This window comes from Poecilia latipinna, unplaced genomic scaffold, assembly GCF_001443285.1.
Source record: "Poecilia latipinna isolate Pla-1442-1.1 unplaced genomic scaffold, P_latipinna-1.0 Scaffold950, whole genome shotgun sequence".
NCBI lineage: Eukaryota > Metazoa > Chordata > Actinopteri > Cyprinodontiformes > Poeciliidae > Poecilia > Poecilia latipinna.
In genome coordinates, this window is record NW_015113566.1 from 4,221 (window position 1) to 20,320 (window position 16,100).

Here is a 16,100-nt window from a genome sequence, read left to right on the forward strand (position 1 = left end):
GCAGACCCCATTAATCTCTCTATCCGTCTTTTCATCCATTCACTAAATATCTTGTTGTTCATCAGTCTGTCTGTCCATCCATCTATCCTTTTGTCTTTCTTTCTTTAAAATTTTTCCATCTTTCCTCAAATCTTTTTCACCTTCATTTTTATGTCATTCAATTTTAGATCCCTTCCTTCCTTCATTTTTTCCCCATTGTGTTCCCCCAACCCTTCTTGCTCTATTCCTTCATTCTTTCATTTTGTGATTATTTTCATGCCTTATTCATGTCATCCTTTGATCTTTTTTCCTTCTTTCTTTTCTGCTGTTATCTTTCTTTTTTTGTTTTTTATTTTACTCCAATCCATCCATCCTTTGGGGGTAAAATCTGACCATTGTATGAATATATGCTGTAAATTAATAGTGAACTTTTCTGTTTGTTTTTTTAAATCGTCAGAGATATCTGAGAATACAACAGTAGAAATTTGAACGTAAAAAGATCCAGGAAACCTGGTCAGACGGGATCTTCAACACAAATTATCCCCAGAATCGCTTTTCTGTTGAAGAAAGACAGCACTGACCAATTTGCATGTCTTTAAATAAAAGGGTCTTTTTGATTACAACAAAATAAAAAGTTTTAGCCTCTGTCTCCTTTTTCAGTAAAGCAGAACGATAAGTGGAAGAGATCATTTTAAAAGACAAACTTGGGGAAAATCATGAGCAGGCGACATAAAATTCAGAGTTCAATACGAGACTGGCAATGAAAACTAATAAAACAATATGAGCCGTGTGTTATTATGTGTCAGAGATCAGTCTTCCAAGGAACTCAAGGTGAAAGTTGAGCTATAAAAAAAAAAAAAAGAAGAAGAAAAAAAAAAACCCGTTGAAACACTCTCTCCTTTTTTCCTCCCAGAATCCCCCAGATTGCAGTAAGGCGAGGAAGCTGGTGTGTAACATCAACAAGGGCTGCGGTTACGGCTGCCAGCTCCACCACGTCGTCTACTGCTTCATGATCGCGTACGGCACCCAGCGCACGCTCATCCTGGAGTCGCACAACTGGCGCTACGCCCCCGGCGGCTGGGAGACCGTCTTTCTGCCCGTCAGCAACACGTGCACTGACCGGTCCGGGGCTTCCACTGGACACTGGTCAGGTGGGTACATCCACAGCGACACAGTCACACTACGAACTGCAGTTAGCGCTAGCAACAGAGCTAACGGCGAAGCGAGCTAAGCAGCTGCTAAGTGCTTTACTTTCACACCGTTCATAGATCTGTCATTTGAACACGTTTGAGAATGACATTATTTATGTATCATTGAACTTGATTTATTGGTTTCAGAAATTAGACCATATTTAAATTTAAGATGGAATGGATTAGCAAGTTTACTTTCTCAAGCACAACAAAATAATATTCATAGGTTGATTGTTGTGTTACCATAGCTACAGTCTAATGCTACGAGTTTGAGCTTCAAATTCATCTCAGCAAAAAATACCCAATTATCCCCTTTTGCATTATTATCTTATCAAGCAGATTAGGTAATAATCTGCCTGATTATTAGCAGATAATAATCTGCCTGATTATTAGCAGATAATAATCTGCTTGATTATTAGCAGATTATATATGTTGGCCCATATAACCTTGGGCCACCTCTGCTCTACCATTGGCCCTGCCAGCAGTAATTATGATAAGTTACCTAATTATCTTTTTTGGAATAACCTCATCTAAAAACTGAAAGTTCCTGACTTATTGTCCTCATGTAAAAGTAAAGTTTGACGAATGTTGCTGCAACGCAGGATGAGGTTGCTTTGTAATGGCTTTATTACAGGAAAAACCCCAAAATAAATGATTTGGGATATATTTCCTGCAAACACAACCGCTGCCCTTCCGACTTGTTTATGCTTCCAGTTTTCAACTGAGTCGATTAATCCTTTCCTTACATTCATATCCGTTTCAGCACAGGTTTAGCAGAAATAAATTCCACCAATCTTAGCAGGCTTATGAAGTTTTAATTCTTCGTGTTTTTCTCAGTTGCAGTCCCCTGGAAACTGAGCATGAATTCACTGATGGCTCTTATATTTTCACATTTAAAGCTGCTGCTGGGCAACGTAAACATATTTCTGCCAAAAATCCATTTTGACATCAATATTTAATGTCATCCTGAGTACTGAGACGGTGTGTGTTTTTTTTTTTTACTTGCAACTACTTTTTCACATATTTCTTTTCTAATAAATTATGAACATGCAGTCGGCAATATTTACCTTTAAATTTGTCATGTTTCCACTAAGAGTCTTTTTTAGCATTGGTCCAAGTAAATGTCCATTAATGCAGGTTCTGAGCACATTATATCTTTAAACTGAGGTTTCCTTGTTACACTTCTCACAGCCTTGCGTCTGTTGGCAGGACTTTTGTTTGGTGAAGGTTAAAAATGCATCAAAGTTTTTAATTTCCTTGTTCTCCACCATTAAAACATCTTGTCTTTTATTCGAACAAGTCTTTACTGTAAACAACAAAAAATCCATTTAATAAACAGCACAAGAAGCATAAAGTTATATGCGTTAAATTAGGTTTTGCTATGTTGGGGGTTCTGCAATTTCATGGTTGATGTGCAGTGCTCTCCACCGTTATTAACAGCCCAGCTAAAGACGGGTTAAAAGTAAATTAGTATTTTACTGTAGTAGCATTGTCCCACTCCTCTCTTCAAATTGGTGAAGACAACCACACATCCCATTCGAGGAAGGTGGATGTGTTTGATCTTAAAGAGTCATGAAATGGCCAAAAGAAAATAGCTACTGTAAGCAGTTTTTGTAGCGAGCAAAAACAAAACTGGACAAGGACTCATGTCTTGTCTTGTCACGGCTCACAGTAAGTAGAATGAAAAACTCTGAAGCTCAGAGTTGCAGCTCCAGAAAAGAGAGACATGTTGGGGTCATCAAGTTTCAGTCGTAAACATTCGACGTCTTCTAAACGCTAACTGGCTGTTTAAAAGTGAAAAACAAGCCTTTCTGTTAAGCATGAGCATGAATTACGTTCAACAGAATTAAATATTTTACTTACTTTACGTAAATCAGTGATCGTGTTGCATATTGTACATCTGTAGCCAGGATGCTCACTCAACTTGTTTTTGCAACGTTGCTTAAAAAGCTTCTGAATTTATTTTCACCTTTCAAATTAGCTGCTAATCCCAGAAGTTCGCATCCCCTCTGTCACTGACAAGCTTATAATTTTATTTTATTTTCTGCAAAGAAGGCGAGCTTTTATCTTTCCTATTTAATTGCTTTTTATTCATTTCGTTTTGGGTCTCATGAGAGAGTCTGACGCAAAAAAAAAGGAGTTTACGCGCCAACCGAGGGGCTACAGGGAGGCGAGATGACAGAGAAACATGCCTCTGTTGCACAAGCTGTATATGGACTTGTGTGCATGCTGAGCAGTGAGGTTGCGTCCCGCTGAGTAAAAAGCAGAGATATCATTACTGTTTCAGTCGTGATGGTTGTTTGGTTGTCTGTTGCGGTTAGTGACTCAGACAGATGCCGGTGGTTTACTTGAATCCTATTTATTGTCATTCGCTCCCATTTTGAGAAAGTAGCAAATTTGAACTTTGAAGGGAAGGCGCAGATTTGCATCAGCTTTGTGCAAATACCTCCCAGCCCGTATTGCACACTGGTGTCTTTGTCGCTTTTATATTTGCAGCACATCTGTGGCTTTTATGCAACCGATGACCGTCACTTTTTCATTTTGCAAAAAAAAAAAAAAACTTAAACCAAACATAGGTAGTTGTTTTTTTTGTTTTTTTTGTTTTTGTTTTGTTTTTTTATGAGACACAGATTATTCATAACCTGTCCTGATTGCTAAAGGGCTGCAGATCTGTCCAGCACTTACAGCACCTTCATGTGTTCAGTGTATATCGCTCAGATCTCTCTGTGCATGTTCCAGAGAAAAGCTGCAGCAGCAGTAAAAAGCTTTAAACTTTTACAGGTAGGAGTGGGCGTGCCAATAGAGTTCCCCAGGATAGAAATGGGTTTATAAGATTTTGTTTCTCTGTCTGTTCTGCTTCACTGCCCGTGTTGGCTGAGGAACAGTAAATGGTGTTTGTGTGAGTGGGATTTTCCCACTTTATAAGCCATGACCAAAAAAAAAAAAAGAAAGAAAGAAAAATGACGACAGTTTCAACTCTCGTTTTAATACTTCACAAAAGTATTCATGTCATTTCATTGAGATTTTGCGACAAATAGTCACAAGATGCCACATAATTATAGTTATAGTTATGTGGACGGAAAAGGCTACATGATTTCCAGATTGTTTTACAAATATAAGTGATCTAGCTGGTAAATAAAGCTCAGCTTTGTGGGATTTAATGTCAGTATAAACACAGCTGTCCTGAAAGGGAATCGGTGGTGTCTCACTTTGACTGCAGACGACTCAGAACATTATGAAAGGTTCAACTTGAAGCAGCAGGTTAACAACCCTGAATATATTGCCAGCTACAATGAAATCATTTAGACTAAAGTAAATCCATTCCTTCTGATTAAACTCTGACTATTTTCCTAATAAGTTCTGGTAGAATTTAGTTATGTGGCACTTGGTTTATTTAGCACCGTCATGGTAAAGGGACTTGAATACAAATGCCTGCCACACTTTTCAGGTTTATAATTGTGGAAAAAGGTTAAAAACTATACATCGTTTTTATTCGCCTCACAGTTCTGCTCTGTGCTGTGCTGGGTTATCGCATGGAATCCTGATAAAATACGAGTTTGTTTTTGTAACATAATATTTTACGAGATTCACATTTTGTGTATTTCAATATGCCGAAAAAAATCTAAAGCAGTAATTAACAGGGCCTGCTTATGATCTCATGCATTTAGTGTGGCCTTTTACCTCAATTATTTTCTCTCTCATAGCTTCTCTGCGCTCATCTTTGAATTCTTTCAGCTCTCTATTTTTTTTTTATCATATTGCTTCATTTGACTTGTGCTCTCCTGGGCTGCCTCTTCTTATCTCCTGCTCTCCTTTTGCCTTTTCTCTCATATTTTCTCGCCTTTCATATGTCCTTTTTCCACTTTTTAATGTATTTCTCTTCTTCCCATTTGTGTGTGTGTGTGTGTGTGTGTGTGGTGTGTGTATTAAAAGCTACATTTTAAGAACCCATATGTGCCATGTGGCTGTTCATGCCCAACAAGCGATTCACGCTGATTGATTAGTGTTTGCGTACATCGACACAGGCTCTTCACTTCCTTGAAGCTTTTTAATGTAAAAACTGCCATTATTGGTTTGTTTCTGTGACTCGTAAGTTATAGAATTTATTCTATGCTGCATTACGGAAACCAAAACACGACCCATTCTTTGTATTTATCTAAAATGTGCCTTCAGTGTTGTTTTTCGTGTTGTTTATGCTTACATAGGGAGTGAACTTTTCTGGAGCCTAATGCCTCAAAGCAGCAAAATTCCAATTTCCCCCACAAATCATAACATGGATAGCCTGCTCTCTTTTAAGTGCTTCTCTTGGGATCTGAGACGCTTACAGACCAAAAGAAGATGCATGCTATGTGTGTCTGTGACATGGTATTTCTGTCAAGAAAACATATTGCTTTAGGGGAGGAGGAGAAGATAAAGACAAAGATAGCGATGGAGCTATTATTGGACCCGCTGATGTTCTTCTTGCATTTGTGAAATGGAGGAGGGGGGAAAAAAACAAAACATTGCAAGAAATGCACATCCACACAAACATAACCCTCAACTCGGATTTGCTCCACCGCAGAGATTAAATGGCTAGTGGCCTAAAAAAAAAAAAGTGGAAAATAATATAATTCCAAATGAAAACCTAACCGTAGGAAAAGGAAATGTAGATTAGTGATGGGCTGGTCAAATAAACAAATGAGTTTCCTTCATTTTATCGTCTTTAGAAAGGGTTGGTGCAGATCCTCAGCCATCCAGGATAATGGAGCGCTACATGTTATAAATAGAACTCCATATGTTTCCTAAATCCCAAAAAACTTTTTCAGTTTTAAAAAATGAGTTGGGAGTGTCATACTTTAAAATTGTCAACTTGAACTGGCCTCTTTGGGTCACTAATGGGGCCGTCGAGGCCAGACGAGTCACTGGAGATGCCGTGCATTCATTTCAGTGTTTGGGTTGTCACTTGACCAGCCAATCATTATCTCACAATGGACAAAGCAAGTTGTTTTGGCTGCATGGGTCAGTGTGTGAATTTCTGTAAGACGGCTTGGGGATACGAGTCGAAGCTTTTGGAAAATGAAATCTGAAGGCCTTTTTGGGGATAGTTCTTGAGACGTATATAAACTGCAAAGTCTTGATAATTGGAAAGTAATTGTGGTTCATGGAAAGCCTGAGCAGCGTATTATAGCATGAACATTTTAAGAAATGATTTGTGCGATGTTTAAAGCCCAGAAGTAAAATCTTTCCGCCTCGACGTAAATTTATTTGATCTTAGTTTGATAGAGTAAAATTTCTGATTCCTACTTTGGCTAACTCCAATTTTATTCATATGCTGTAACACAGGCTAGATCGTTTGTGTAAAAGTAGTTTTAATTCAAGAATTAAATGCAATACATACTGACCTAAAAGTCCTTAAGGTTCCTTAAATCTAGCAGAAAATGAAAGAATCACCAGGTTGTCAGTGACAGGGATTTCCTTCGATGGAAAACTTTTACTAATTGGATTAATAAACTAAACCTTTCTTACTAATACCACTTTGGAATGCATGCGACTGACTTAAAGTCGAATCGAATCGACTATATTTCTGCATATTGACCGTGATGTGTCGATTTTGTTTTGTTAAATGCCTTGACAGAGTATATGTTGTAAAGCAGCGCTATATAAATTAAGTGAATTAAATCCCAATGTATGCATTGAAGAATAAACATTTGTCTTTAATCAAATTGCGTTAAAAACCATGCTGTCTGCTAGACTGATGGAAACACACACAAAACAAAAAAACAAGTTTTCAGTTTTGATACATTTAATGACACCAAGGAAGAAGTATTTGACCCGCAGAGCACATCGCCAGCCGCAGCCGATGAAAGGGAAGGCTGGTTGATTTTCTTTCACCGGCTCATTTATTCCCGCAACACTATTTGAAATATTGAGGCTTTTTTTTTTTTTTTTTTTAAGGGGGAAAGCACAGCTATCCCCATTCGACAGCTTTTGGAATGTTACTTTGTATTCATGCTGTGAAGAGGTTCTTCCTCCAGGCCTTTTCATTTTGATAACTACACTTTTATATTCTTTAATCTTTTTTAAAAGAAAAACAGGTTGAAGCTGCAGGGCAGTTTGCCCCCTTCCCCGGTTTCTTCCTCCATTTCACACCTATGCATTACCTTCCCGTCCCCTCCGACAGTAATGTCTCACCTGTAAACAAAGCATTTGCTTAAACCATGCGCGGTACTGGAGATAAATGGCCGTATATTATTGTGTATATTTTTTGTTTACAGACCGTGTGAACTTTGTGGTCCACTCTATTTTCAGCTATTGTGTTTATGTTGCTTGTTGACTCATAAGATTTAACACAAAAGGGGGAAAAAAATTTTTTTTTTTTTTTTTTTTTTTTTTTTTGAGGATAGATCTCACTTTTTGGAGTCATGTTACTGAATCCCTTCTGAAATTACTATAAGCTGTAAGGAAAACTTGCTTTGAATTGTCAACTGTCCCAGGGGGTAAGCAACGTCCCCCGTGACAAATTGATATGCTCAATTTTAATTCTTCCAATAAACAATTCCATTTCTTGTCTCTTTTTTTCGGGAGGGGATGAATTAAACTGTAAGATTGCAATTATTTGGTGAAGGTGCCAAATAACTGGTAAGTTATCATGGCTGCTTAAAAAAAAGACAAAAAAAAAAGTCCATTAACCTGGTAAACATATTTTAATTGACCATAATTAGCAAATACAAAACTTTCATTATTATAATGCCAGTAATGATTTTTCCTATAATTATTCAAAAAGGTATAAACATTTAACATTCCATTGCTTTAAGGAATTGCAATAAAAACGTTATTGTCTGATTGCTTTAATACAATGTTTTAATTATTTTTTGAGAGACTCCTTCCTATTTCCAGTTAGAAAAAAACAAAAACAAATCTTACCCAAATTAAACGTCTTTAGAGGAAATACAGATTTTCTTAGAGGTTTTCAGCAATGTAGAGTTTAGTTAAAATATTCAACAACAATTACAAAAACCAACTTTACTCTTGTGGGTGATAGATGGCATCGCTGATGAAGTGTCTTCCATTCCTTTTTCCTATTACCTTTAGTGGGAAGCCATGAAAAAAAAAAATCTAGAAAATCGAATAGCATAATGCTAAGATTTTGGTGAAATAACATTAAGCGTTAAAACCCCGATCTACTCCTGTTGCCTCATCTCTGCATATTGTTGCATCTATGAAGCCCAGATTAGAACAACTGAAGGTTCCTTCTCCAGCTAAGTTCAAATTCGCGAATAGAAACCCAGTTTATCTTCAAAACCATGACTGGCTGCCCACACAGATAATTTGTCCAAGAAAGCGCACTCCTTTGTGAAAATATCTCTGCATTGTGCGTGATGCTGGGAGCAGAAGGCGAAACATAATGTTCCCTGACATGCAAAGGCTGAAACAAGAGATCTCAAAGATCATAAATTCTGTCTCAAATGTATTATGAATGGAGAAGCTCGGCACTTTGTGTCTTGATGGTGTCACTCTCGGTTCTCCAGTTTCATCGTCTCTTATGAAAGATTTATTAGGGCCAGTGCACATCTTAGACTCCAAATACAATACAGGAACTTTTTCTTTGAGTTCAGATCCATACGCATCGGAAGAGGCTGTTACAGAAAACGTATGCAGAGGTTGTGCAGTGAAGACATACTTGAGAGAGGCTTTTGTGATCTAATTAAGCAGCAGTAAGAAGCAGACATACTTCATATCTCTACATCTGTGCCAAGAAAAGCAGGCTTCAAAATATGCCCGTTCCCCCTTCTATGAATCATGCCAATGTTGTTATATAAGCAAAGACGAGCCTGGGAATATTTTTTCTGTTCAATATTTAATGCTTGTTCTAATTTATATTCAGTTCATACTCCGGCGCGCGCGCACACACAAATCCGAGCCTTTTTTTTTTTTTTCCTCTAGTTGTTTTTTAGCATATTTTTTTAGCTACTCTGTTTCTGTGAAAGGCCGTTTTTAACGAGTCATTATGCCATTTATTTGGAAGCGTCTTATGGAGGCTGTGTTTGCAGCTGTGCTAGAGCCTGTTGTATATGGCAGTGACAAAAGTCACTTTAGTCTGACGGAGCGCAGGCCTCAAAACTTGTCTTTTTACATAATTCAAGGGTTTTATACACATACACGCACACACACACACTAGCAAACCTAGCTTGGGGTTTAAGACTGGAATGGAGTGAAGGTTGTGTCTGCCAGGCACATCCCTTCTGGCGAGATGTGATTAGCTGGAGCTCTTTGTGTGAGTTTGAGAGTGTGAATGCAATTTCTGTTTGTTGCCGTTTTTATGTGGACCGACGTAACTTATCACTGTCTGACCACTTTCATCGTAGTTCACAGGATTTTTTTCTTCTTTTTTTTGTTTTTTCATGTGCACATTTTTATAAATTAGTCTGTGTAGGTACACGCAGTTTTCAGGCTTGTACATGCTTGTAACCTTTTGTTCTGACACGTAGGTGCACAGCTTCTGCATTTATGTATTTGGGTGCACAGTTGGCCTCGATTGTCAGGGAGGTCTGGCAGTTCAGGCAGTTGTGCAGTCCAGAGGACTGACCTTCATAATCAGCTCTGGTCAACTCTTCTTCTTGGGGCTGCTTCCAAGCAGGACTCGACCCTTGGATCGCCCAGTTTTGGTCCACAAACCGTCACTTCCTTTTCCTATTTAAGTGGGCTGAAAGTTAATTGTAGTCTTTGAGGAAGGGCAGGTGAAAGTCATGAAGCTTGATTATGGCTACATTAATTATTTTTTTACCATTCCTCCTAATTATGACAAATTAAAAACAATTTTAACCGTAAAACCTCATGACAGCTACTTAAAAGATTACCAAAGATTTAGATGTTTTAAACTTAAAAGATATTTTTCTGTCCATGACAACAATTAGTTCTCCAGAATTACACATTTGTGGCCACAAAGTCCATGTCTGTTTCTTAAAGGTAATAAAATGTATGAATTTGTGGCTTTAACGTGGAGTAAGATAATACACCACTATATTCCATAGTATTGTGTATTCACCAATGCGACTCCATAAGTCGCCCTGTAATGTAACTCAGGGTTGTTCTAGTTAACCGTTTGCAGACAAAATTAGGATCAAATGTTGCCGCGAAACATTGTGAAATGTGATAACCAGTGTTTCAGCTGCTTTTTGTGTAACGCTTTTTTTTTTTTTTTTTTTTTTTTCCCTCTGGAGTTTCCCCAAAGGGAAACTTGCTCGTCTCTTTAAATTTGACGACAGCTGCCTGTTTAATTGTAAACATAAAATTTCATACCCAAATCATCTGAAAACGCAATGGTAGTAGATCATGTAATGCAGCTTTCATATACATTAACCAAAAATCCAGATTTCTGTTCATGTTCACAGTCCATCGTATAACTTTTGACCTCTGGAAGGATGTTAAAATTATAAGTCCGGCTGAGTTATAAGGTTTCACATACCTGATGATGAGCCTCTTCTTTGAACAGCAGTTCAATGGGATCTTTAAAAAGTGTGGCTGGACAATGGCTGATTGGTGGATACGATTGGCCATCGTTGGCATTGCTAACATCTTAGTGTCAGATGTCATAGGTCACCTTTATGGGTCCAAAAAGAAGGGAGTTTTTTTTTTTCCTCCTCATCAACTATTTTGTATGTTTTCCAATCTAGGTGAGGCTCATGATAAGGACGTTCAAGTTGTGGAGTTGCCCATTGTGGACAGTCTACACCCTCGGCCCCCCTACTTACCTCTGGCAATCCCGGAGGACCTGGCCCCGCGTCTGCAGCGTCTGCATGGCGACCCGTCTGTCTGGTGGGTGTCGCAGTTCGTCAAGTATCTTGTTCGCCCTCAGGCGTGGCTGGAAAAGGAGATCCAGCAGACCACCGCCAAGCTGGGCTTCAAACATCCCATCATCGGGTGAGGACACTTGGCTCTCTCTCTCTCTTTTTTTTTTTTTTTTTAATGTTTGCAGCCTCACTTTAATTCAGTAGTTACAAAAGAGTCAGTTACTATGGTGTTCTTCTACAGTAGAATTCCTTTACTATTAGAGAAAAGAAACTGAAATGTTACTCATTATAGGGTTTTGCTTTGTATTGCTGCACTGCCGGCGAATACTCGGCTTATGCTCATGCAAATCAACCAGTTTAAAGAAATTTCATCACTCTGTACTCATCACTCAGAGGTTTTTATTTATTTATCTTTTAAAAGCAGTTTATTTGATCATTTCTTGTTTTTGCCGTCGCCCTCAGTGACCTCACATCAAATCAGATCCTTCAGTTTAGCTAAGAACTTGCAGAATGAAATGCTAGGGGCTGTCTCAAATTAAATGAAATTGGACGAGACAAGGAAACTACACTTTTTATTAGATGCAGTGGCCTGGCATCTGTTCTTTTATCTTCAATGGCCGCTGTTAATTAAGGCGAACTGTTCACTTCATTTCCTTCGCCGTCAACCAATGTTTCAAGAAGCCGGAGCATCACAGTGAATTTATCAATTTGTGCTATTATTGAGCATTATTCATCTGATCAAAGTTGCCTCGCTTTGTTTCAGTGACCTCTGCAATCCGGAAAATATGAAACGCAAAAAGATCTATATCTGTGTATTTGTTGTTTATTTTGAAATGATCCCACACACGCAATTATGTTTTATCAAATACTTTTTTTTTTCTTGCTAAATATAGTTTCAAAAACATGCAGTATGTGCTCCTTTGTACTAAATTCAGCCCACAGATAGGTCTGTTTATAGCACGGGGGGCACAACAAAACAGTGTTTCCTAAAGTGTGCTGTTTATAGAATAAAGCTTTTTTTAGTAAAAAAAAAACAAAAACGTTTTGTTAAAATTAATACTGAGTTTAAAACGCTGGGCATTAGTTTGAAAGATCTTCATTTCTTAATGAAAGCATAAAACACAAAAAAAATAGTCCAAAAATATCAGACTCTGTGAAGATATCTATTTTATTTTAGTGCATTTTCAAATTAGGTTAGAAGATTATTTTTTTTCATTCATATAATATTTCATAGGAAATCCTACAATCTGAATGTTATATTTTCTTTTTAATTTAATCTTCTTTCTTTTTAAATCAAAAGGTTAGTAAAATCTGTGGATCAAATATGTTTGGTTGATAGTGGTATTATAATGTATAATATATAATAATCAGATTTTTTTTTAAAATCTCCCTTACCTATAAATTGGATTTGCACAGTTTACATGCATGTCATTTATGTTAACTAATTGTCTGTCACCCATCTAAGTCTGTACATCACTGACTGGGTTTATCTGCAGGAGTTCACCGCTGTTTTAAACGTACTTGGTCCACTTCAGCAAGTGAGCGCCCACTCACTTGCTGTTCACAGTCCATCAAAAGTCATATGATGGACTGTGAACCCTATCAAAATACTGCAGACCAATTTTGAGAGCAGCACTCTCTTAAACAGCTTGTACATTTTTTAGCTGTTTACTTGTTTACGTCTCAGCAAATCCCCATCAGGCGCCGCGGCAACCGACTCTCATGTTCTGTCGGCGAGCGTTTTCTTCCAGTCGTGAAATTCTTCCGTAGCACGCAGTTTAAATCTGAAATCAAAAAGACTTTGCAAATAATTCTTGGCAGTTTTTCTATCCCACATTGAAGCGTGTTGCAGATGGTACGGGGTTTACCTCAAGAAGGCAATAAGCACAATGACTGGTTAACTGTCAGACGCTGGGAAGTCTTTGAAATGACTTTCAGGTCCTTTCAGGTGGTTTTAAGTTTCTGCAGAATCCCATAAGACTAACTCCGTCTGTGTGTTTGAGGAAGGTGTTTAAAACAAATGCTTAGACTTAGTGTAGAATGTTTTCTTTAAAGGCTTGTCTTGCTTCGCTTTCATGTTGCTGCTTTCTGTCTTCATCTGTGCCCTCAGATGAAGACATAAAGGGGGTTTGGTCTCCCATCCTCTCCGACCAAACCCTGGCCCTCAGATCTCCTCATTTGTGATCGTTCCTCTGTCTTCAGTTGTTCACTCCGCTTCAGGGTTGTTCAAATATTTTCCACAGTCTCTCTTATGTTCCCCAGGCATCCAGCTGAACCTATATTCCTCCAACTCTCGCAGTTTTCCACATGTTTCTATCACCGCGCGCTCCGTGCTTTCCTTTGTACAACTCCCAACACGCGACACATAGCCCTCCCTTTTTTCAGTCCAGAGGGGTTATTAAAAGGTGTCATTTGGGTGTAGAATAAAGCTTTTATCTCTCGTTATTTGGCTTTCAGTAGTGCCACTTCGCACTGAAGTCACACTGCAAGAAGAAGGCTGTGTGCGTCTAAAAACAGTGTGGAGGAGGTAAAGGTTGAACTCAAAGTAAACCGCAGAAGTAGTGCGAAGATCAGGACAGGCTTGGGTTGATGGAGAGGGTGTCGGAAGACGTAGGACGACATTTTGCCCCCGAAGTCTCTCTGCTGACTCACATGAGTCCCAAACATCGGCATCGCTCTCTCCGGGCCGCTCCCTTTAGACCCGAACTGCAGCCATAAACCAGGAGCAGCCGTCAGCACAGATCCAACTCGCAACAATTTAGTGCAGTGTAATGTTAGCCAGAGTACGCCGAGAGAAAGTGCTGTTTCAGTCAAAAACACGCTGGCATCCTCCCCGTGCCCAGTGTGGTTACCAGCAGGTCAGATTTCTCTGTGTGCTCATCAGTTTGGTGTGTTCAGTAGGATTGGAGCTGATGTCAATAAAAATAACTCGCCTTCTGAGTTTTCTTGTTGGAATCCATTATTTAGATTCTAATTTTGCATGCTGGTGTAGAAAGAGAGCAAAAAGAAGCTTCTATGTCTGAATATTTAACTCGCATAACACATCATGTTGTCTGCCTCTAGACAGGAACACAGGCAGTCGGAAATAATACGGCCCCTATATTTGTTTGAGGTTCTGGTTCCAGTTAGTAACTGTTTCAATCTTGTTTGTTTCTTTTGAAGCCATGCATAATCCTCCACTTATGACCACCTAACTGCCTAATCATTATGTACTTAGTTTTCTTTTCATTCATTAATCTATCCACAAACCTTTTTTGAAAAATAACCTAATCATTTCAATTACTTTCTGTTGTAATAAAGTGGAGCCTCTGCATTCAATTCATTTAAATACCATCATCTACGCAATTAAATCTGATTAAAACAGGATGAAGTAAGACTTATTTGGTCAGCTGTACAAAACTTGTACTTTAGCTTGCAGGGACTGAGGAGGTCCATCAAACATGGGTCCAGAAGTTTCCATATACCGTATATTTGTTTAAGAGAACATGTGAGACAAACATTTCTCACTTCATTTGTTTGTTCCTAAACTGAAGCTCATACAGAACCAGCCAATGGGCTGGAGCCAAACACAACAGGAGGCAATTCTCCTTAATGAACAAATTACTTAAGTGCCATCATGACTGCAGCTTGCGCCTTGTACTCGATTACATCAGTAGAACAACTGTAACTTGTTAAAGAAATTCTTAAGCAATACATATGAAATATGTTGACTAATAATTTTGATTTTAATAGACAATGAGGGCAGACGTCATAGATTATGTGATTAGCTGATGCTAGCTGGCTGCTACGGCTCATAAAAGGTTCTTGACTTGTTCTGCCAACAGGTAGATGCAACAGAAGCTGATAGTGAGATACAGTACTTCTCTCAACTGTGTTGCATCTAAAGAAAAAACAAAAACCAAACAAGCATGATTTTGACTATATTTTCTCTGCATGACAGCCATATTAAATAGAAACTTAAGGTTGGTAAGATACCTCCAACCTCCCAAGTCAGAATTCAGAGCTGCAATCCAAACCTGTTTGTAAAACCAAGAAGAGCAATTTCAGCATTTCCTATTTCCACAAAACTGTTAATATTTTGACTTTGATGACGAAACAGAATTGTGATTTTTTTTGTTTGTTTTTTCTGAACATCTTGACTTTATTCTTGAAATTAACACACACACAAATAACAATTTCGCAAAAAAAAACAAAAAAAAAACAAAAATAAAAACCTGTGAGCTCAACTTCCCTGGGGGATGGAAACAGATTCAATAAACATATCAAACACATGAGTGGAACAAACATGACAAAATCAGGTGCATCACTGCAGGCTTGATGGCTCCCTGTGCCGGCATATTCTGAGTCATGTTTTCCCTCCGTTCAAGTCGCCATATGCCAGTTCAATTGAAAGCAGCGGGGGATTTGAATTGACACGAGCCGTCTCAAACCGAGAATATGCGTTGGGAGTGCTGCGGTTGCGCAATCGTTGCCGCTCCGCATTTCGACTCCTTGCAGCCTTGACAGCTTATTAAAACACTTTACTTTGGCTGCTCTTTTAATTCCTCATTATCTATAATTTTACGCAATGAGGAAGCGTCTTAATAACAGCTCTGGCGTGTTTTGATGTCAAAGCACATGTTGCATAAGCAATGAGTTTATGGCTGGTGTGTATGTCATTATGAGCTGCTTTTTTTCTAAAGACGGGAACTCTAATGGAGGCTGCGGTTCGGAAAGCCGAGTTTCCCTGAGTTTCCGTTGTCCCCTCGGCTGGCTTCTGATCGACAGCCAGAGCCCCGAGGTCAGTCTCCAACAAATAATTTATTCAGTCTATGTGCTATTGTCACAGTCTGCCAGAATCAGCACTTGCTGTGCCTTGTGTGGGCGTGTTTGATGCCATTAATGTATGCTTTTACGCCCACCACGAGCGTCGCCCTGCCTTGCCAATACCGTATGAATAGACGGGAATGAATTGAATCACTGTAGTGGCGGAGTGGGAGAGTGCTGTTAGGTTCGAAAAGAGAAACCGGTGGGGTGGAGGAGCCGAAAGCCGCGCGGTGCGTCACTAAGGCCTCTGTTGCTCTGACAGACGGAGAACAGGGCTGTAAAAAAAAAAAAAAAAAAAAAAAAGGGTTTCCCAGAAAAAAAAAAAAAAACAAAAAAAAAAAAGGGGGGAGAGGGG

At 38.8% G+C, this 16,100-nt stretch overlaps 1 protein-coding gene across 1 annotated transcript in view; it reads left to right on the forward strand.

Moving 5' to 3' along the window:
* Positions 1-467: 467 nt before the first annotated feature.
* The window catches only part of LOC106957939 (alpha-(1,6)-fucosyltransferase), a 25,877-nt gene continuing 10,244 nt past the window's right edge, over positions 468-16,100 (forward strand). The window contains exons 1-3 of the mRNA XM_015049527.1: positions 468-810; positions 893-1,130; positions 10,823-11,069. Coding sequence (XP_014905013.1) covers positions 760-810; positions 893-1,130; positions 10,823-11,069 — 536 coding nt within the window. The 5' untranslated portion in view covers positions 468-759. The remainder of the gene's footprint in view (positions 811-892; positions 1,131-10,822; positions 11,070-16,100) is intronic.